This window comes from Bos taurus, chromosome 12 (assembly GCF_002263795.3).
Source record: "Bos taurus isolate L1 Dominette 01449 registration number 42190680 breed Hereford chromosome 12, ARS-UCD2.0, whole genome shotgun sequence".
Taxonomy (NCBI): Eukaryota; Metazoa; Chordata; class Mammalia; order Artiodactyla; family Bovidae; genus Bos; species Bos taurus.
In genome coordinates, this window is record NC_037339.1 from 75,693,660 (window position 1) to 75,716,557 (window position 22,898).

At 46.9% G+C, this 22,898-nt stretch overlaps 1 protein-coding gene across 14 annotated transcripts in view; it reads right to left on the reverse strand.

Annotated features, from left to right (window-relative positions):
* The window catches only part of DOCK9 (dedicator of cytokinesis 9), a 323,976-nt gene that overhangs the window by 12,097 nt on the left and 288,981 nt on the right, over positions 1-22,898 (reverse strand). For 6 of the 14 annotated variants that reach the window (XM_059892137.1, XM_059892121.1, XM_059892127.1 and 3 more), the window contains 2 exons: positions 20,245-20,406; positions 12,039-12,054 (listed from right to left, as the gene is read on the reverse strand). In XM_059892137.1, coding sequence (XP_059748120.1) covers positions 20,263-20,406 — 144 coding nt within the window. In that variant the 3' untranslated portion in view covers positions 12,039-12,054; positions 20,245-20,262. Of the gene's footprint in view, positions 1-11,959; positions 12,055-12,648; positions 13,504-20,244; positions 20,407-22,898 lie in introns of those variants that run through there. The other 8 variants (XM_059892128.1, XM_059892130.1, XM_059892129.1 and 5 more) reach the window with 4 other exon arrangements.

The window sequence follows — 22,898 nt, forward strand, 5'->3', positions numbered from 1 at the left end:
TTGAGTTCCTCTTCACTTTCTGCCATAAGGGTGGTGTCATCTGCATATCTGAGGTTATTGATATTTCTCCCGGCAATCTTGATTCCAGCTTGTGTTTCTTCCAGTCCAGCGTTTCTCATGATGTACTCTGCATAGAAGTTAAATAAACAGGGTGACAATATACAGCCTTGACGAACTTAGTCATCTATTTTGATATTATCCTTCCTGACTATGTGAAACAACATTAAAATGTTTCTCTTCTTACTTCATCTCTTTCCTTCACCATGGGATTTAGTGGTGGTCTCTTGCTTAGTGTTTCCCTGTGTACTGATACAGACACTTATAGTTGTTACTTGACTTGTCCCTTTAAGGGATATTCTGGATTCCCAGCTAGTATAGGTGAGCAATCAACAAGCTTACTCTGCTTTCCACGTCCCCTTCCCCAGTGAGCTTTATCAGGTGCGTCCTTTCTAGCTTCTCAAAGCAAAAAACATGTACATTCTGCCCTGTAACTTTTTTCTCAACTCTGCTTTCCTCTCAACCTTATTTTTAAGTGGATTCTGTGCTCACCATCGGTCCTTTTGCCGTAATTTCTCAGTTATCTTTCGGTGAATAGATTTCATTCATTCATTACCATGGAAACAACGTTCCCTAAAATGATCCTACTTATTAGCAAGGTGAACTACGCCACTTCCGTGGGGACAGCATGAAACCATAAAGTATGCTTGCCCTTTCAACATGGGAGTCTATGATCAGACAAGAAAAACAGCTGCCATTAACTTAACGTGTTACTGATCTCTGAAAACAAGGTTTTCTGGAACAAACATCAGGGTATTGTATTACTTCTGGGGATTTTACTCTCTGGATATCCTACAAGCAACTACTCAAAGAATAAGTCTTACTTTTGATTTTATTGAACCAATAAGCCTGGAGGGAAAAAGTTTTCTCTATACGGAAGTCTTCTTATCTGTAAAAAAAGACCAAGTAATACTCCTTTTTCTCATCGTCCAGGAAACTGTGTCCTAAGATCCTACTGTGTTACTGTCAGTGAGGACACAGTGGAATCTGCAGAGATTAGATATGCTGTGCCGAGCCTAGTCTGTTTGGTAGGTAATGTTTGCTCTCCACAGTAAATGCATATTCTCTTTTAATTTTTAAAAAAGTTTTTTCTATTTTTTTGTCCATGCCACATGCTATGTGGGGTCTTAGTTCCCAGACTAGGGATTGAACCCGTGTCCCCTGCAGCAGAAGTGTGGTGTCTTAACCATTGGACCATTAGGAAAGTCCTAGGACATTCTCTTTTTAACCATAAAAACTGTATCTCTAAACCTAGTTCCCAAGAAGAGCTAACTTCCTTTTTGAAGATAAGAAAGTTACTCCTGTGTCAGCAAAATCAAGGGGACATTTAGTGTTATTTAGCTTTTCTCTCCCTCTGAAGGTAAAATTAATACATTTTCATTATAAAAGATTTTGAAAAATTGTGAAAAGTTTATAGGAAAAAAATCTAGAGACCATTATGTTAATATTTGGCTGTACTTCTTTGTAGACTTTTTTCGTGTATAAGTTAATGAACTTTGCAACATCAGATCATATCATACATGTTGTTTTATAACCTTTTCACTCGACTTTCTATCATGGACATTGTTCCATGTCGCTAAGTTGTCTTAAAGGATTTTTTAAGGGTTACAGTATTTCATTGTAAAGAGGCACCATGATTAGGTTGTTGTCTTCTATTTGGGCCTTTAGGCTGGTGTCTTGTTTGGGGTTGTTTTAACAACCCGGCAGTAAACACTCTAGGACAGAAGTATTTATGTCTCTCCAGTGGTGATCTCTCCAGTACAAATCTCTAGAAATTGGAATTTCTTGGTCAAAGGGTACGGAAACAATTTTAGGCCTTCTTTATATGCGTTGCCAAACTGTCTTCCAGAAAGAGTCTTCCTTGCAGTGCGTGAAAGCAATGAACCAAATATACTGAATGTGAAATGAAATCTCATCAATGTAAGGAGAATATTTCACGTCACCCTGATTTTAGGGAATGTTTCCAAGACTGCCGTGAACACTTACTGACGTGAGCTGGCCACTCAGGACGTTACAGGCACATAGCCAACAGCCGACGACCGGTAGTGGCCGCCTGCTCACTGGGGTGAGAACCCCTCTGCAGCTGGCCTGCCGCCTTGTGCCTGCTTCTTCCTCAGTCCTTCTCACCCTCTGACACTTGACCTTGCACCGGTCCGCGGCCTCCACTTCCACCCCAGATGCAGCCCATACAGTGTTTTTGCAAAGCGCACAGTGACGGCTACGCGTGTCCTCAGGTTCGGCTTTCAAGTTGCTGGAAACAGCAGGACAGCTGGTAAACCAGGCACGTTTGCTGGAGTGATGGCTGAGTGAGGCTGAGGAAGGGAGCCCCCAGGCTGGAGGGCTTGGAGGAGTGCAGCTCTTTACCTTCAGCCCCAAGAAGATGCTCTTCTCATTAAGAGAAGGGCAGACCGACCACACAGGTGGCTGCCTGGAGACTCGAGCTGTCTGCTCCTCCGTTTCCTCTCTCTAAACAGAGGGATGGATCGGGCCGGGCTGAGAGGTGGTCTCCATTCAGTGTGTGGCGTATAACAAGGGCTATCCAGGTACTGTCTTCACATTACGATTCATGGCGTGACTCTGGAATATCCAAAACCTGAGTGTAGAATCAAAACTGACTTGAGCAGCAGCTCTTAGAGGAAATAGACTTCTGCCTGTCCTTTGGTACACACCCTTCCCCCCACCCCCACCGCCAATTTCACCAGAGCTAAGCTCCCAACTACCCTGAGAAGCTGCACGGATCACTAAGAAAGAAAACAATGACTAAATGATGACACAAGGCTTTCTTATCGCTGGCTGCAGGAGGTATCTGATTTTAGAGAGGTTTCAATAGGAAAACGTGTGTCTTAGAGCCAGTGAGGGATGGTTTGCAGTGTTCATCTAGATAATCTCTGTGACTTTGGACTTCACCAGGGCAGGGAGCAGGGGAAGGAGATGGGGAAGGAGATGGGCAGAGGCAGGCGAGACGCCTCTGAGCCTCAGCCAGGACAAGAGGGAGGACAGGGTGGTTTGTAATACTGCACACATGGCCCACATACATGAACGGCCTGAGCTGTGAGTACACAAGCTACATTTCTAAGAGAAGGCTGGGGGCTCAGAGATGGGTGCTAGAGGCTTCAGAGATTTTGCTTTAAATTGACTCTTAAGTTGCACCTTAGGGTCTCTGATGTTTGGAAATGTGTTTAATGGGCTTTTCAGGGTGACCTGAGGAAATATTACTGTTCTCCTGCCTTGCTGGCAGATTCTTTACTGTCTGAGCCACCAGGGAAGCCCATTTTATACCCAGGGCACAAAAAATGCCCTGAGCAGGATCCACTCTTTTGCTCAGAAATATTTACTGAGTGTTCATTATGTGAATGGGCCTTGCCGCTAGCTCAGACAGTAAAGAATCTGCCTGCAGTGCGCGTTGGGACGATCCCCTGGAGAATGGCTACCCACTCCAGGATTCTTGCCTGGAGAACTCCACTGATGGAGGAGCCCGGTGGGCAACAATCCAATGGGTTGCAAAGAGTCAGACGCGACTGAGTGGTTAAGCTTCACTTTCATTATGTGCATAATACTAAAAATGAGAAGCCCTCCCGGGTGTAGGATTTGCAATCTTGTGGGACAGGCTATGTACACTAAGGGGTGATTCTTCTGCGTTTACATGGCCCATGGGGAAGGGGAAGCTGTACAAAGAGCCACGTGTCACATGGGATCTTAAGAGCCTGGGCCTGGAAATTGCTCACTGGCTTTGACAGCTTGGACACCCAGCTCTGCGGAGGCCTCTGTGTCTCAGTTTACTCATCTATAAAATGGAGCTTCACACAGGGCTTATGTCTTACTAAGAGCATTACTTGTAAGGACCCGATGAGTTAACAAATGCCTGCCTGTTATAAGTACTTGTTAGATGTTCATTATTTTAACAGCTAGAATACTGGAGTGTAGTAGATGGCCATTTCCTTCTCCAGGGGATCTTCTCAACCCAGGGATCAAACGTGGGTCTCCTGAATTGCAGGCAGATTCTTTACTGTCTGAGCTACCAGGGAAGCCCCAACAGCTAGAAGTCACTATTCAAAATTTCTTTTTAAATATTATAGTTCAAACTAATATTTTTAAAAAGTACAAACTTTTCTTCCTATCCTATTCCCTAGCTACTTGCTTCTCTTCTCAATAGCCAAACTGTCTTCCAGAGATAATTTAGGTTCAAACAAACAAATGTTAGCACCTATATAAATGGTGGCAGTCTATACATACCATTCTGTACCTTGGTTCTGTAAGCCTAAAAGTTTATCTTAGATAACTTACCAAATTAGAAGAAACAGAGGTTTCCTATTCATATTTTGTTGGTGTTGAATTTTTTTGTTAATAGATATATCAAAAATTGCCTTATAATCTCTTTTAAAAAGGCACCTTTTAAAAAGTAATGAAATACTATTTTAAACTCAAAGCAATTTTATTGTTGTACTTGTAAATTTTAACATTAAAAAGAAATTTTGGATATTCTAATGAATATGTAGCAATAAATTTTAAAATATATATGAAATAGACAATTCCCTAAAAAATAGAAATGACATATGGGGCTCAGGATAATAACCAGAATTCAGAGTCACAATGATATAGTATGTGGAATGTCCAATTTCAACAAAATAGTATGAGACAGGTGAAGTAACAGTAAAGTTTCCCCCTCCACCCCAAACTTAAGAGAACACAGTCCACAGAAGCTGACTTGGAATGGGCCCAGAGACTGAATTTCATAGAAAAAAAATGCTCTGCAGCTTTTATAGCTGTGTCCAAAGAATTAAAGGAAACCATGTTTAGAGAATTAAAGGAAAATATGATGATAGTGACTTAACAAATAAGACAATAACAATAAAGAAATTGACACTATAACCAGGTAACAAGTGGAAATTCTACAGTTGAAAGAGCAATAGCCAAAATGAAAAATTCACTAAATGGGCTTAATAGCAGATTTGAGAAGCAAAAATTATTCTTCAAAAGATAAATGCATTAAAGAACCTCCAGTTAAACAAAGATTGAAATATTTAGTTGCCAGCAAACCTGCCTTACAAGAAATACTAAAGGAAGCCCCTTAGGCTGAAAGGAAATGACACCAGACAGTAACATGAAAAATTAAGAGTGCTGGGAATAATTCAAGGGGAAACATAAAATATGATACAAAATATAGAACACTGTGTAAGTAGACTTCTTTACTTTTCTACTCTTAATTTCTTTAAAAATCTATGTAAATCAATAACTGTAGCATTATATTGTTGGGTTTATAACATATACAGATAATATATAGTTAAATGTCAACTATTCAATAATCTAAATTGATAAGTGATAATCTAAATGAAAGGACAAATTCCTAGAAAGATACCAACTGGTAGACTGATTGAACAAGAAATAGAAAGTCTTAATAGCCCTTAATAAGGGCTTCCCTGGTGGCTCAGCAGTAAAGGAATTCACCTGCAAAGCAGGAGACGCAGGTTCGATCCCTGGGTCAGAAAGATCCCCTGGAGGAGGACATGGCAACCCACTCCAGTATTCTTGCCTGGGAAAAATCCCATGGACCAAGCAGCCTGGCAGGCTACAGTCCATGGGGTCACAAAGAGTTGGGCATGACTGAGTAACTAGACAACAATAACAAATAAAGAGACTGCATGAGCGAACAGAAACTTCTCACAGAGGAAAACGGAGGCCCAGATGACCTTATGGGTGAATTCTACCAAACATTAGAAGAATTAATGCCAAATCTTTACGAGCTCTTTTAAAAAACAGAAGAGAAAAAGTAGAACACTTCCCAATTTATTCTATGAGGCCGGGTGTGTGTGCTAAGTCACTTCAGTTGTGTCCGACTCTTTGAGACCCCGTGGACTGTAGCCCGCCAGTCTCCTCTGTCCATGAGATTCTCTAGGCAAGAATGCTGAGTGAGCTGTCATGACCTCCTCAAGGGGATCTTCCAGACCCAGGGATCGCACCCACGTCTCATGTCTGCTGCCTTGACAGGTGGGTTCTTTACCACTAGTACCACCTGGGAAGCCCCTCTACGAGGGCAGTATTTCCCTGATACCAAAACTAGATAACGACATCATCAGAAAACGTCAAATCCTTTGTGAATAACAGAAAATTTCCCAACAATACTAACAAACTGAATCTGGCAACAACTAAAAAGGATTATGCGTGACTAAGTGGGATTTATCCTAGGAATGCAAGATTTAACATACAAAAATCAATGTAGCACACCATATTATTAGAATAAAGAGCAAAACCATATTATTTCAACAGACACAGCAAAAAGCATTCGACAACATCCAACAACTTTTCATGTTAAAAACTCAACAAACTAGGACTAGAAGGAACTTCAACTTGATGGAGGCCACCTTTCCCCTCAGATCAGAAACAAAGCCAAGGATGCCTGCCTCTAGCCACTTATATTCAGTCTTGTATCTAGCAATTCCACTACTAGGGATGTTGCAAGAGAGTTGAAAAAAGAGAAACATGTAAACAAATATTCATAGAGGCATCATTCACAATAGCCAAAAACAACCCAAAATGTCCATGACCCGATAAACGATACACAAAATGTGGTATATCCATACAGTGGGATATTACTCAGCCATAAAAAGGAACGACCCACGCTAGAACATGTATGAGCCCTGAAAACATGATGCAAAGTGAATGAAGCCAGAAACAGCAGGCCACATATTATATGGATATACATCTACTAATGTTCAGAATAGTCAGATCCATAGAGTTAGAAAGTCGATTGACAGCCGCCAGGAGCAGGGAGGAGGGGGCGGGGAGTGACTATTAATGGGTATAGGGTCTTCTTTTGGAGGGATGCTGGCCATGCTTTTGTTTCTGGCGGGGATGGATGGGGAAGGAGGGACGCTGGAGCCCTTGGGAAGACAGAGTCTAAGGAAGGGCCGTTCTCAGAAGTTAGGAGACTGAGAGCCTTGGGTCACAGGCTGAGAGCAGGATGCTGGGAGCGGGGTGGTGGTCGTGAGCAGAGGTGGACTCTGGGACTCAGGTCCACCCTGGAAGGAAGCAGCCCTGCAGGGATGCGTGTGGGACCGTGTGGTGCACCCCTCACAGAACCCCTCCTGTTGGGCTGCTCTCCCGTGTGCTGCCTTTGATTTTTGATACACAAGGTCTACTGGAAGCTTGTTGCTGAGGTGGCCCTTCTTTAGGGACACTAAGGAGAACTTCAGGTCCTATTTCGGTTTCAGGACCGCTTCTGTTTTCCTTTGGCAATTGCTTTACTCACTTACTGAAAACTGAGTCTCTTTTTCTTTTCTTATTTATGTTTAACAGGAGGATATTTGCTTTACAATGCTGTGTTGGTTTCTGCCATGTATCAACCTGAGTTTCTTTTCCCAGTGGCAACTAAAATGCCAAGTGTGTGTGCCTCCCTGTGGGCAAATGTCTAGGTCTTGGAGTGTTATTCACTGTGTCTAACTCTTCGTGACCCCAGGGACTGTAGGCTACCAGGATCCTCTGTCCACGGAATTCTCTAGGCAAGAATACTGGAGTGGGTAGTTATTCCCTTCTCCAGGGAGTATTCCTGACCCAGGAATCAAGCCTGGATCTCTTGAATTGGCAGGCGGATTCTTTACCACGGGAACCAGCAGGAAGCTGTTCAGGTCTTTACATATAATTTCGTCTCAGCCCCATTCTTGCCTCTCTTTTATGTTCCTGGCTTGGTTATCTTCTTTCTACCCACCTTCCACCTGCCACTTGAAATTACTTCTGGAACGATGTGAAATATACATAAATTAGTTCAACTTGTTAAAGTCAGTATTACGAGGAAAGGGCTGTCTTTTCTCACCTTATCATCTCTTGAGCAGCCTGTGAATGACTGCTGTTTGCACGGCTCAGGGGGCACTGGCTGGGGGCATTTGGGGTTTCGGTTCTGCCTTTGCCTCTGCCAGTAAATCACTGTACCTTTGAACCCCCTCCTGTCGTGCAGCTCAGGATGAAGCGGTGAAGAGTAACAAGATAAGCACAGAGCACTTGGGCAGACGCTTTATCAGCACAGTGACAGGCATCATCGTGGCGACAGCTCTGTTACTGCGACGGAATGCCAGCCCTCAGGTTTCCGCTCGAGTGTTCATGGGAGGGGAACCGGGAGTGGGCAGACCGCTCAGGGTCAGGTTCACATTCTTGCCTAGCGCCCCTGGCCAGTCCACAGAGATGGGCCTTCCGGAAGTGGTGTGCTGCTGTGGGTACAGAGGGAGAAAGTGCAGGCTCAAGCTGATGACTCCTGGATGGAAGAACATTCTGAAACAATCCTCAGGCCTGAGAGGGGACTGGAGGGAGCTGACCAGTCCTGCTAGCTCACTGCTTTCCTGGCCCCTGTGAGCGGTGGGGGTGACCGCAGTGAGGCTGTACTTGCGGGGGCTTTGTTCTCCTGGACGCCTGCGTCAGCGTCCTCAGTGTCTTGCAGAGGGAGCCTCCCTCCCTCCCTCTCTCACCCTGCTTCCCCCGACTCTCACCCCCACTGAATTTCAATTCCGTTCATCCAACACGTGGACCATTTACTAGCCGCCCGCCAGGCACTGCGCTCAGGACCAGGAGACACAGTGAGAAGAAGCCCCCTCTCTGCTCCGGTGAAGCTTGCTTTCCAGGCAGGTTACTCTGATATTCAGGCAACAACTGGGGCTGGCTGGGTGGAGGGTTTCAAAGCTGCGTCCTCTGTAACCGACCAGGAGATGCGCCGATCAAAAGCCTTAATGGAGGAGCTTCAAAACCCTGGAACACGCTCCAGAAAGGTTTGTGGAATCTTCCTATCTTGAGATGAAACGATGGTGGTACCTGCCTCCACAGGTCATATGGTGCGTACATAGAATTTCATTAGGCTAAGTCGTTCCTTAAAATAAATGTCTTGAAGATATTAAAAGAGCTGGCTATTGAGACAACTTCAGCTGTCTTCAGCACTGCGTTTTGGTGGGAGGTCTGACTTTTGCTACTTTGGGTGGGAGATTGGGGGTTGCTAGAGCAGCGATTCCCAGACCTCACTGGACAGATGAATCTTGTTGGAACATAGATTCTGACTCAGGGGTTCGGGTGGGGGACCAACAAGCTCCACGTGCTCATTGAGGCTGCTGGTGTGCAGACCAGACCAAGACCAACAAGGAATCGGATCAAGGCCTCTCAACATTGCACCACTGATGGCTGGGTGGGGAAATTCCCTGTCGTGGGGTCTACCCTGTGTAGCGCAGACCCTCAGCAGCATCCTTGGGCTCTGATCGCGAGATTTCAGAAGCAGCCCCAACCCCCGAGTGTGACAACTGAAAAAAGGCTCCCAACTTTGCCAGATGTGCCCTGGGGACCAAACCAAAGCTGTTAACCCAGCTGAGAACCACTGGGTAGATGACTGTCAAAGACTCCCCTGAGTCCAAGTTTCTGTGATCGAAAGCCCACACCAAGACACACATGCCACTAAGCCCCGAAGAGATGACTCCAGAGCTGGTCAAAGTATCCTTTTAAAGGTATAAAGTCCAGGGTCAACCTGCCTTTACCAGAGCCGTGGGCAGCAGCCTGCCCACCCCCAGCAAAGACTGGGCGAAGCTGCATTTGCACGATTAAAGGGACCCCCATGTGTGGTGTGGTGGGTGTGGGGACAGGGAGAGGACACCTGCTCTCTGCACACAGGGGCCTCACCTCCGGAACAGGTGTGAGCCTGCCTGGGGGAACCGGCGCTGCTCACCCTAGATCTGAGAGAGCTTCCTTGAGAGGCCGGAGGGCAATTCATAGAAATCAGCAGAAAACAGACTTTCTTTACAAGGGGACTTTGCTCCTGTTATCCGCGGGGTTAGGAGGCGTGCAGGGGCTTTAGACGGGGATGGACGAGCAGCCTGTGACTCAGCACTCATCAGCGCTCGGAAGGACAGGACAGGGCACAGGCCCAGGGCTGGTCCATCCCATAGCCAGCATCTCAGCCCCGCCGGACGAGAGAGGTGAGACAGAAAGCCACAGACAGCGAAACGTGCCTACGTGGATGCCCGCTTATTTGAAAATGCGCTATTCGCTTTTATTGCTCTGAGAGATAAACAAGATGGTATTTCGATAGTTGGGAAAACACCTGTGCTTCACTAGTAACAAAAACAAGTCTCTGGATACAAAGTTGGAGAAGGCAGTGGCACCCCACTTCAGAACTCTTGCCTGGAAAATCCCATGGATGGAGGAGCCTGGTGGGCTGCAGTCCATGGGGTTGCTGAGAGTCGGACACGACTGAGCGACTGCACTTTCACTTTTCACTTTCATGCACTGGAGAAGGAAATGGCAGCCCACTCCAGTGTTCTTGCCCAGAGAATCCCAGGGATGGTGGAGCCTGGTGGGCTGCCGTCTATGGGGTCGCACAGAGTCAGACATGACTGAAGCGACTTAGCAGCAGCAGCAGGATACAAAGTTACCTGTTCAAGAACTACAGAGACATCCTCAGAGAGAGTGGGAGGTGGGCAGGGCAGGTTGCTACCTGTCTAAGGAAGCGGACGAAGGGTGGGGGTGTGTTTGTCTTGTACTGAAGAAATGAATGGGATCATCCAATACATTTAAGATTGGTTTTCTTTAGGGAGTAGGAAAGACCAGAGGGACAAGCATAGAAGTCAGACTTCTTTAACTGTACCTCTTTTTTTCTTACATGTTTGACTTGGCAACTTTGGGAATTAGAAGAAATAACAGACTTTACTTTTTAGTAGCATTGGGTTCCCGGTATAACTGAGTGGACAGCACAGATCGCTCTCATGTACTTCCTCCCTATGCCCCTACAAGTACAGCCCCTGCCCCGCAGGTGGAGATCCTGCACCAGAGTGGGACACTGCCATACTGTGAAGCAACACTGACGAGTCATGATCACCCCAAGTCCATCACTCACATTAGGGTTCACTCTTGGATTCTGACAAATGTATGATGACCTGAACCCACCCTGACGGTAGCTTTCAGACTATTTTCACTGTCCCCTGATAATCCTCTGGGCTCCACCTAGTTGCCTTTCCTCTGCTGTAACCCCTGACAACCCCTGATCGTTTTATTGTCTCCAGTTTTGCCTTTTCCAGAATGCTGGCGGATCACATGCTGAGCAGTCACACTTGCCGTGCGTGTTCTGTCGGCCGTGTGGTTAGCTGGAATCACGTGGTTTGTAGCCTTTGCAGGTTGACTTCTTTCACTTATCAACATGCACTTAAGTTTCTTCCATGTCTTTTCGTGCTCTGTGAATCCTCTACCAAATCACAAGCAAGATGTAACTTGAAAAGATCAACCTTTACCAACGGTGATAAGAGCTCTGAATGAACAAAGGCTAAGTAGGAAACACAGGGCACCATGTGGGTCTGCCTCTGCTTGGGGGAAGGTTGTGGGCTGTGCCCCAGAGGAGCCCACAGCTCACCAGCACCCCCATTTCAAAGCCCTGGCCCATAAGAGGGCTGCAGTAGGGCCAGGGCACCCCAGGCCAAGGTTGCTTCATGTGTAGAGATGCGGAACCCTCAAGGTCAGGGCAGACTGAAGCAACAGAGAAGAGTTTGTTGGGCCAGTAGGGACAGAGAGCTGGTCCATGGGTTCCCCAGGATGTTTCTGAAGTTCTGTCCTCAAGGCAGTGCAAGGACAGGGCAGAAAGGGACATTCCCTAACAGCCCACCAGGTGCCAGGCTCTGTAGGCACATCAAAGGTTCCTGCCAACAACCACGAGAGGCTGGCAGGGCCAGACAGCGCGAGGCACCCGCACAAAGCCGTGTCGCTGGTGAGTTGCCGAGCTGATCTTTGAACACACAGACCTTTGTGGTTTCAGCGCTCCCTAGAGAGTTGACAGATTTTTTTCCCCCCCAGATCCTTCCCAGCTCTGCAAAACTAAAACTAGAGCAACGTTTATGAAGTCCCACTTCATGACACATAACCTCATTTTTCGCATGAAGGGGCGATGAGTGATGAATACCTGGGCTTGGTACATGCCGAGTTCAGATTCTAATCCATTTCCAACCGGGGCTTCGACAAGGTAGTGTCTGCAGTTCACAGGAGTCTCTGCTGAAGACATACACATGGATGTCATCATATAGCAGTGCGTAGAGGAGGTCGGTCAAGGTCACCGAGGGACGGGGTGAAGGCAGACAGAGGAAGGGATGCCTTGAGTCCCGGGGCCTCGGGAAGGCAGCAGCTGTGGGGCAGCAAGGGCATCTGAGGGGCAGGGACCCTGAGGTGGAGGACAGCCAGAGAGGTTGTGTTCTTGCAGCGAGCGAGGGCAATGTGTAGGCAGGGCGATGACTGTCCGGGGACTGAGCACCCTGGCGGGCCACAAGACTTCCCTGCACAGCCACGGAGCAGGGGCTCTCTTGCCTCCCCTCAGATCTAAGATGACTTCTGTGTGTGTTAGTTGCTCAGCTGTATCCAACTCTTGGTGACCCATGGACTGTAACCCGCCAGGCTCCTCTGTCCATGGGATTCTCCAGGCAAGAATACTGGAGTGGGTTGCCCTTCCCTTCTCCATGACTTCTCCTATGCCCTCCAACAAGCCTACCCTCACCCCGCTGCCCACTGGAGAAGGTGGCATCATTTGTAAGAGGGGGAATCACAGGTAGAAACAGTTCTCACAAAGATCGATTGATCAGATTTATCCTGGAAGATTTTTGAATGACATGTGTTTATTTGTGTGAATCTGCTGGTGATGGAATTCCAAACAGTGAAGAAACGGCAAGAAAACCCAAGTGCCAAAAGGCTTTTTAAAAACTTCTTTTCTATTATAGGTTATTACAAGACGTTGAATATAGTTCCCTGAGCTATATAGAAGTTCCTTATTGTTTATCTATTAATATTTTTCACATAGCAGTGTCTGCTGTTAATCCCACATTCCTGATTTACCCCTTCCCCACGCTTTCTCTTTTTGTAACCGTAGACTTGTTTTCTTATGTCTGTGTCTGTTTTGTAATCAAGTTCCACTGTCTCATTTCCTCCTAGGTTCCACATACAAGTGATATCAGATGATGTCTGTCTTTCTCCGCCAGCCTTACTCTACTCACTATGCTAATCTCCAGGTCCATCCAGGTTGTTGCAAACGGCATTATTTCATTCCTTTCTACGGCTAAGTAATATTCCATTGTATATAGGTACCGCATCTTCTTTATCCATTCATCTGTTGGTGGACATTTAGCTTGCTTCCATGTCTTGGCTGTTGTAAACAGTGCTGCTATTGGGGTGCATGTATCTTTTCGAATTAAAGCTTTCATCTTTTCTGGGTATGTGCCCAGGAGTGGGACTGCTGGATCATATGGTAACTCTATTTTCAGGTTTTAAGGAACCTCCATACTGTTTTCCATAGCGGCTACAATAGGATTTTGGAGGAAAAAAGTGGGGTGGTTATGAGGAGCCCCTTCGCCAAGTCCAGTAGGCTTCCAGATGAATTTTCACTGAAGAGATAGGAATGTTGGGCGAAGAAATGACAGCGTCTTGGAGCCAGGTTTCTTGCTAGGCTGGGCTCACCTGCAAATCATAGAAGAGAGCCCATTTTGGAGCGGGAATTGGTAGCATTTGGTACCCAGTGCCAGCATCCCACATGCTGCCTGAAGCTCTCCAGGCAGGACAAGGGGAAGGTGGCCCAGGACAGGCTGCTTAGCTGGCTTTTAAAGGAAGTGAGGTCCAAGTCCAGGAGATGCCGACAGACTGGTAATTCTAGATGTTCCTACACAGTCTTTACTCAGAGCAAAAACTCCCCAGGCTGAGGCAAACCAAAACCCAGGTTCAAGAAGCACTAGGAGATTCAAAAGACGTGGAGGAAACACTGGAATGGGGTCAACTGAAATGTTGACGGCAGTTATCTGGAAGGGACAGGGCATGGAGGACTATGAGTAGTTTTGTTCTCATTTATATTTTTCAGTATTTTATACATTTTCTCCCAGGATCAGGGATTGCTTCCCAATTAGAAAAAATCCTAGATGCATTTTTTCTAAAAAGACCAGAAAAAAGTTTACTGACTTTGCCCAGAACATGAGATTGTGACTGGGAAGTGATTACAGGGATAAATTAATCTATTCTAAATAGGCCTGGGGACTTCCCTGGCGGTCCCAATGCAAGGGGTATGGGTTTGATCCTTGGTTGAGGAAGTAAGATCCCGCATGCCACGTGATGTGAGCAGTATAAAACAAAATAAAAAACTAAACAAGTCTAGAAAGCTTAAAATGCCTAAAAATGTAGGCAATTTGAGTTCAGAACCTGGATAGAGTCTATTCTTCATGTTTGGAATCTGCACATTGAAATAAAATAGTCATTTTTAGTACAACATAATGTTTTACTTTAAATGAGTACAATAAGTGAAACAGCAATATCTTATACTTCATAGGGTTTTCCCCCCTACTTTTGAAGGTATTTCACTTTTCCCCTTGGCTGCCAGGATGCTCAGAGCTAAGTTTCATGCTCCATGTTGTAGAGCTGTACAACCATCTCCTCCCTCTGTTCACTGACTTCCATGATTCTATGCTTGTTTAGATGGTTCCATGTAATAGTCTTTCCTACAAGGTCCCCACAGTACTTTTGGAGAGTGAGTGGGACACAATAATAATAAATGATCGTATTTGAGAGAAAACCTCTGTGAAGAGGAACAGGGATTTATCTCATCTACAGATGATGAAAATTTTGAGATCCACTTTGAACTAGAACCCAACTTTTCAGACTCCTCATCCAGTGCTTCTACTGTGCCACGCCCAGCACCAGGGTATCAGGATGGCTGTCTGCAACCGCTCGCCAGGGAGGGTGACAGGAGGGGCTGTCCACACAGCCGCCCACTCCTGGTCACTCCCCATCGGGAAAGGCTGAAAGCAGCTGACCAGGTGACAGGCCCACACAGCTCTTGGGGAAGACTGCCGAAGCCAATGGTGACGGTGAATATTTCCCAATCTCGGTTTCAGAGGCAGGGTTCGTTCCTCCAAAGACTTGCTGTCTTCATTCTGTCCTGGCTTGGTGACATTTCTGTTCAAAGTGCCTTCCCCCTGAGGGTCCCGAGTCTCTCCACACAACGGGGAAGCCTCTGTTCTGTCGTCTCTCATGTCTGGGACTCTCGCTTGGTTATACTGCTAGGGCTGCCAAGCCGTGGTGACACAGAGTGACACAGAATACGGGGCTTAAAGGACGGAAGTTAGTTTCCTCATAGTTGTGGAAACTCAAAGTCCAAGATCGAGGTGAGGGCCATGAGGGATGGATCCGTTCCACGCCTCTCTCCGTGTCTCGCAGGCGGCCGTCTTCCGTTTGCATCTTCATACCATCTTCCCTCTGGGCATGTCTGTGTCCAAGCTTCTTCTTCTTAAAAGGACTCTCATGATACTGGATTAGGGAGCACCCTAATGACCTCATTTTAACTTGATTATCTCTATAAAACAAGTCAATCCTAAAGGGAAGCAACCCTGAATATTCATTGGAAGTTCTGATGCTGAAGCTCCAATACTTTGGCCATCTGATAAGAGCCGACTCATGGGAAAAAGACCCTGATGCTCGGAAAGCTGAGGGCAGGAGGCAAAGCAGGTGACAGAGGATGAGATGGTTGGATGGCATCACCGACCTGATGGACATAAGTCTGAGCAAGCTACGGGAGTTGGTGATGGACAGGGAAGCCTGGCGTGCTGCAGTCCATGGGGTTGCATAGAGTCACGTGACTGAGTGACTGACCAACAACAAACTCTATAAAGACCCTGTCTCTAAACAAGGCCAAATTCTAAAGTACAGGGACTAGACTTCAACATGAATTTGAGGGAAAAGAATTCAGCCCTTAGTGCTTGCTCTCTGCCTTTGGTTTGGATGACAGCCCCTGCAGAGGCCCACGTTGCCAGGTGGCCCCGGGCATGCAGACTGGCCAGGGCATATTCGGCCAGCTGCTGGCCTGGATTCTGGGTCAGAAGAGTCTTAGCTAGAACCCCCGATTACTGTATGCCCTTGGCAGTTTTCCTCCATGTCTCTGAGATTAGGTTTCTTCATAGGAAACCACTTCCTACCTAACAGGGTCACAATGAGGAGGAAGAGTAACCGTGTCTGCGAAATGCTGACACCCGGGAGGAAGCAGTGAGGCGAGGTCACGGCTGATACTTGAGCAAATCACCAGCTTTGGCTGGAAGAGGCCAGGCCTGTTCTACCTCTGAGATGCTGGGTCAGCCCCACCCAGAGCAAAGGTGGACCCGGGACTGCCTCTGGGCCTCCGCTTTGAGGGACACATGCTCTTCTCTGAGCATCTTTCAGAGCTCAGCTCAACAACCTTGCGTCCAAAGAAAGAAGTTTTCTTTCAACTTTACTCATGCCTGGTGACCTCAACAACCTAAGGATGGGTTTGGGCCTTGAATCAGGAGTATGTTAGTCACTCAAGCTGTGTCTGACTCTTTGCGACCCCTTGGACTGCAGCCTGGTAGGCTCCTCTGTCCAGGAACTGAACCAACCCAGGGATTGAACCCAGGTCTCCCGCATTGCAGGCGAATTCTTCAATGTCTGAGCCACCAGGAAAGCCTGACTCAGGGGTGATGCTGCTCCAATTTCTAAGGTTTTGCAATTCAGCCTCATTTCTTCACCCATGGTTCCTTCACAGTGCACAGATCATTGGCGTGAAGGTTGATTTTTTGTGTGTAAAGTTGACTGGGTCATGGGTTGCCCAGGTATTTGGCCAAACATTATTCTGGGTATTCCTCTAAGGGTGTTTTTGGGTGAGGTTAACACTTAAATCAGTAGACTGCCCTCCCTATATGGTGGGCCTCGCCCAATCTGTTAAAGGCCAGAATAGTACAAAAGGCTGACCCTCAACCTGAGTAAGAGGGGTAGTCTTCCTGCCTGCCAGCTCTGAGCTGGGCATCAGCTTTTTTTTTTTTTTTCTGCCTTTGGACTCAAAATGAAACAGTGACTCTTCTTGGGTCTCCTGCTTCTGACTCATCCTGCAGATCTTAGGACTTGCTGACTTCCATAATTGTGTGAACAGGTCCCTTAAAACAAATCTTTACACACACACACACACACATTCCAGTGGTCCTGTTTCTCTGGAGAACCAGGACTAATAAAACAGGTACACTCCAGGTGACTATTGTCAGCATACCTGTAGGTGCCACCACCCAAATTCCAACCCGTGGGTCCACATTCCAGCAAACTCTAATTGACACCGACTTCAGGGAACCATTGCAAGTGCTGTTCTCGCTTTTCCTAACAAGAGGAGGGCGTTCCTTCTCAGCCTCGAGGGTCTCCCTTCAACACGTGTATCAGCCACACCTGAGGTTAAGACATGATACAGCTTTACCCCTGCCTTCGTAGACAGAGGGACAGAGAGTGAAAAACACGTCTGCTCATGTCATGTGTGGACATGGAAGGAGCAAGCTCCAGACTCTGATGCCAAGCCTCTTGCTCAATGTTGGTGCAGCGTGACACGCTCCAGGCACTAGCTGGGTGACATGAAGTCTCGTCTGTACACAGGCTCAGCTGATCTCAGGGTTGGGGGGGTGACCCTCCCCTCCTGGGGCATCTGCCCAGCTGGAGGAGGAGGCCACTGCATCCGTGCGCCCAGCTGGAGTCTTGACAAGTGTCCTGGAGCCACTGCTCCTCACGGAACAGGGAGAGGAAGCAGGGCAGGGGACGGGTCTCGTGGGATCTAATGGAGGGGTCCCCAGAGAGCCTTCTATGAAACACCGGTCCTGGCACAGGCTACAGAGAAGCAAATGGAGTGCCTCAATCAACTTATAGGGGAAATGCCCCTTGGGAGAGGTCTGTCTTGGCAGCCAAGTCCATAAGGAAGCTTCTGAGGAGCACCGCAGGCAGAGCCTGCTAACTGCGGCGTTGCTGGACCCATAAAACACAACACTCGCCTTTTACCTGTGTCTCTTCATGACACCAATTGACGTCCCACAGCCTTTGGATCAGCAGTGATCCGTAGAACAAGTGCAGGAAGACAATGGCCTAAGCAATTATTGAGCAAGAATTAATTCTGAATTTTCTCCTCTTTCCTCATTTGGGTTGAGTCATGACTTTTTTTTTTAAGTGACATTTACTCAGAGCTTGCTACAAGCCAGTCAGTAGTTAAATTCTTAATTCCTGGAACTCTCAGGACCACTCAGGGTTTTGGGAACCATTATCATCCCCATTTCACAGACGAGGAGTCCAGGCTCAACAGCTAGCATAGACCGAATGAAGACACGCTTCACCTCTGCTGGCTTAATTTTCTTGTCTTTTTCTAGTTACTCAGATTAAAAAAATACAATCAAGCTGTCCCAGGCATATTTTACGGTGCAAAGTGAATTGTAATTGGAACATTCGTCAGAAAACTTTCAAATATTACCACAAACCCAGGAAAGATGCTCAGTTTTAAAGGAGACAAAATAATGAGCTCTGTCCCTGCCCTTGTGTAATTTTTTGGAGCGCAATTTGGGCAAACTGCCACTGTTACACTTCTTTTAATATGCTTCTCTGGGGCTTCTTCGGTGGCTCAGATGGTAAAGAGTCTGCCTGCAATGTGGGAGATCCAGGTTCAATCCCTGGGTCGGGATGATCCCTTGGAGAAGGGAATGGCAACCCACTCTAGCACTCTTTCCTGGAGAATTCCATGGACAGAGGAGCATGGTGGGCTACAGTCACTTGGGTTGCAAAGAGTCGGACACAACTGAGCAAATAACACTTTCACTTTCATATGCTTCTATACTCTGGATTTTCAGCAAGGTGCAGCTGTAACCCTTGCAAATCAGAAAAAAGAAAATTATAAAGTGCCCTGGGGCACAGGGCTGGTCAGAGGGGAGGTGTACATGGGGGAGGACAAAAGTGGATTGGTCGCTGCCAACCAGAATGAGGTGGTTATGCCCAAATCCCAGGGTTTGCCCTGCTGTTCAGGCCTGTGCTGGACTTGTCTAGAACGGAAAACACCTCTGCCTCCTGGGGTGACATCCATGGACACAGGAAGTGGGCTTTTCGACAAATGGCACAGTCCATCTGAGGCCAACAAGGCTCCATAGAGCACACAGGGGCCTCTGGAAGAGAAGGGGCTTTGGGATTGCATAGTCTCTGGAAGTGCAGGCCAGGTGTTGATAATTTGCTGGTTGATTCCTAGGGCCAGTTAAAGGAATACCAGGCGCATTACTTTCCCATTGTTGCTGCAACCAGATGTCATCAACTCAGGGACTTAAAACAACACAGATTCATTATCTCACACTTCTGAAAGTCAGAAGTCTGAAATCGGTGTCACTGGGCTAAAGTCAAGGTGTTGGCAGGGTGGGTTCCTTTCAGAGTCTCCAGGAGAGAGTTGTTTCCATGCCTTTTTCAGCTTCAGAGGTTGCCCCTTCCTGCATTTTGCAAGCGCATCAGCCCAATCTCTGCTTTGTCATCACATCACCTTGTCTGACTCTCACCACCACCCCCCCGCATCCCTCTTATAAGGACCTCCCTCTGATTATATCAGCCCACACGCATAATACAGGACGGTCTCCTGCTCAGGGGCCATTATTCAGCTCATCACTCCAAGGAACAGGGGCTACTGTTTCCTGTGAATACTGAGCAATGCAAGTATTCAAAAACTGAGGATGTAACGTGGAGCCCATCAGCTGGTGAAAGCAGGGAATGGGAACTGATGCGCACGATGGCCGAGGGGATGGTGTGGCTGATGGCAGGCCTCGAGGCCAAGTTCTCAGGCTCTGTCTCAAGGCTGGCACAGTCCAGAGACTCACTTGGCCAAGATCTCACTGAGTTGACTGAAAACTAAGAGTGTGGAGAGAATGACAGATGTGCATCCAAATTCTACCTGTGCTCATGGGGACCCCCTCCTCCTTACTTGTCAGAACGAGGAAATGTTGACAAGGAGAATGGAGACATGGATAAAGCTATGAAGACAATGACCAGGGTCAGGAAAAGGCAACTTCATCATTTTCCTACCACCGTGAGGCCAGCTTTACTTCACCAAAACATGTGACAGCGTTTGTGTCCCCAGTTCCAGGTAGAGCCTGGCCCCCTGAGTGGGCAGCTCAAGGTCACACACACTCTGCTTGATGCCAGACGTGGTCTTGGCTCAAATGACCCCACTAAAGGTGACACAGGCCATCCTGGCAGTAAGAGGGCTTGGCTGGGCAGGAGACAGGACCGGGCCAGCAGCACTAGCCTCGGGTAGCCCTTGGGTGCCCTCTCACTTCCTTTGCACCCCACCCCCTCTTTAACCCCTGGCAACCACTAAACTGCCCTCTACTTCTGTAATTTTGTCTTTTAAAGAATGTTATGTGAACAGAATCATACCGCGTATAACTTGGGGGGCTAAGCTCTTTTCGCCGGCACAGTTCCTGGAGATTGACAGGTGTCGTGCGCCTGCGGTTCACTCCGCTCTGCCACTGAGTAGCCTCCACGACCTGGGTGCACCGCGTTCTGCTGAAGATCTTCTAGGTTGCTTCCAATCCTGAGCTATTTGTATAAAAAGCTGCTGTTAACACTTGTGTAATGCTGGATCATCGAAAAAGCAAGAGAGTTCCAGAAAAACATCTATTTCTGCTTTATTGACTATGCCAAAGCCTTTGACTGTGTGGATCACAACAAACTGTGGAAAATTCTGAAAGAGATGGGAATACCAGACCACCTGACCTGCCTCTTGAGAAACCTATATGCAGGTCAGGAAGCACCAGTTAGAACTGGACATGGAACAACAGATTGGTTCCAAATAGCAAAATGAGTTCGTCAAGGCTGTATATTGTCACCCTGCTTATTTAACTTCTATGCAGAGTACATCATGAGAAACGCTGGGCTGGAAGAAGCACAAGCTGGAATCAAGATTGCTGGGAGAAATATCAATAACCTCAGATATGCAGATGACACCACCCTTAAGGCAGAAAGTGAAGAGGAACTAAAAAGCCTCTTGATGAACATGAAAGAGGAGAGTGAAAAAGTTGGCTTAAAGCTCAACATTCAGAAAACAAAGATCATGGCATCTGGTCCCATCACTTCATGGGAAACAGATGGGGAAACAGTGGAAACAGTATCAGACTTTATTGTTTTGGGATCCAAAATCACTGCAGATGGTGATTGCAGCCATGAAATTAAAAGATGCTTACTCCTTGGAAGAAAAGTTGTGACCAACCTAAACAGCATATTCAAAAGCAGAGACATTACTTTGCCAACAAAGGTCCATCTAGTCAAGGCCATGGTTTTCCCAGTAGTCATGTATGGATGTGAGAGTTGGACTGTGAAGAAAGCTGAGCGCCAAAGAATTGATGCTTTTGAACTGTGATGTTGGAGAAGACTCTTGAGAGTCCCTTGGTCTGCAAGGAGGTCCAACCAGTCCATCCTAAAGGAGATCAGTCCTGGGTGTTCTTTGGAAGGACTGATGCTAAAGCTGAAACTCTAGCACTTTGGCCTCCTCATGCGAAGAGTTGACTCACTGGAAAAGACTCTGATGCTGGGAGGGATTGGGGGCAGGAGAAGGGGACGACAGAGGATGAGATGGCTGGATGGCATCACCGACTCAATGGACGTGAGTTTGAGTGAATTCCAGGGGTTGGTGATGGACAGGGAGGCCTGGCGTGCTGCAATTCATGGGATCACAGAGTCGGACACAACTGAGCAACTGAACTGAATGTTTTTTTAAGTAAATAAATAAAAGTTTTCATTCTTGTGGGATGAATGCCCAAGACTGCAGTCCCTGGGTCACAGGTAACCACATATTTGGCTCCTTAAGAAACTGCCAAACTGGCAAATTTACTTTTCCATCAGCAATTTATGAACGATCCAGTTACTGTGGTCTCACCAGCATTTGGTGGTGTCCCTGTCCTCCCCAGCCAAATGTTCTTCCCAGTAGCTTTGGCCCATGTTCTGATTTTTTTTTTTTACTATCAAGTTTTGAGTATTCTTTAAATATTCTAGTCTTTTGTTAAATTTATTGGTTTGCAAATATTTTCTCCCAGTCTGTAGTTTGTGTTTTCACACTCTTAACAGGCTCCTCTCAGAGCAAAAGTTTTTACTTTTACTTTTAAAATTCAATTTATGGTGCGGGGGCAGGGGGGGCAGTGTGTGGCGATGGTGGGAGGGAGGCTCCAGAGGGAGGGGATATACGAATACTTAGGGCTGATTCACCTTGTTCTACAGCAGAAACTGACACAACACTGTAAAGAAATTACTCTCCAATTAAAAAATAAATAAATAAAGAGGGACCTCCTCCGTGGTCCAGTGGCTAAGACTCTGTGTTCCCAATAGAGGGGGCCCAGGTTCGACCCCTAGTCAGGGAACTAGATCCCCCTAGGCCACAATGAAGACCTGGTACAGCTAAATAAATCAATAATAAAATATTAAAAAAAAAGAACCCCTAAAGTTAAAAAAAATTCAATTTGTCCTTTCATGGGTCGTGCTTTTGCTCCCTGGTGGTCTCCATGGGTGGGACTCTTGCTAGGCAGCATGGATGAGAGTCCTGGCTCACATCAGGCCTTCTCTGACTCCATCCGGGCAGGTGTGTCGAAACCCTGCTCCACCCTTGAGAGGGTGGGCGTGTGCTCTCCATGCTGCTGTGGGTGTGGGCGGGGCCGGAGCTTCAGCTGTGCTGTTGACCCCAGCAGCACCCCTAGTGCCTAAACATTTTGTCTTGTTACACTGCCCCTTGCATTTTCCTTTGGCTAGAGACAGCAGGTTTTTGTTTTTTTTAACTTTGGCTGAAAACATATAACATAAAAGTTACTCTTATAAAGTGTGCAGTTCTGTGACACTAAGTGAAGTTGCTCAGTTTTGTCCGACTCTGCGACCCCATGGACTGTAGCCCACCAGGCTCCTCCATCCGTGGGATTTTCCAGGCAAGAATACTGCAGTGGGTTGCCAATGCCTTTTCTCGGGGATCTTCTGGACCCAGGGAATGAACCCGGGTCTCCTGCATTGCAGGCAGGCTCTTTACTGTCTGAGCCACCAAGTATATTCAC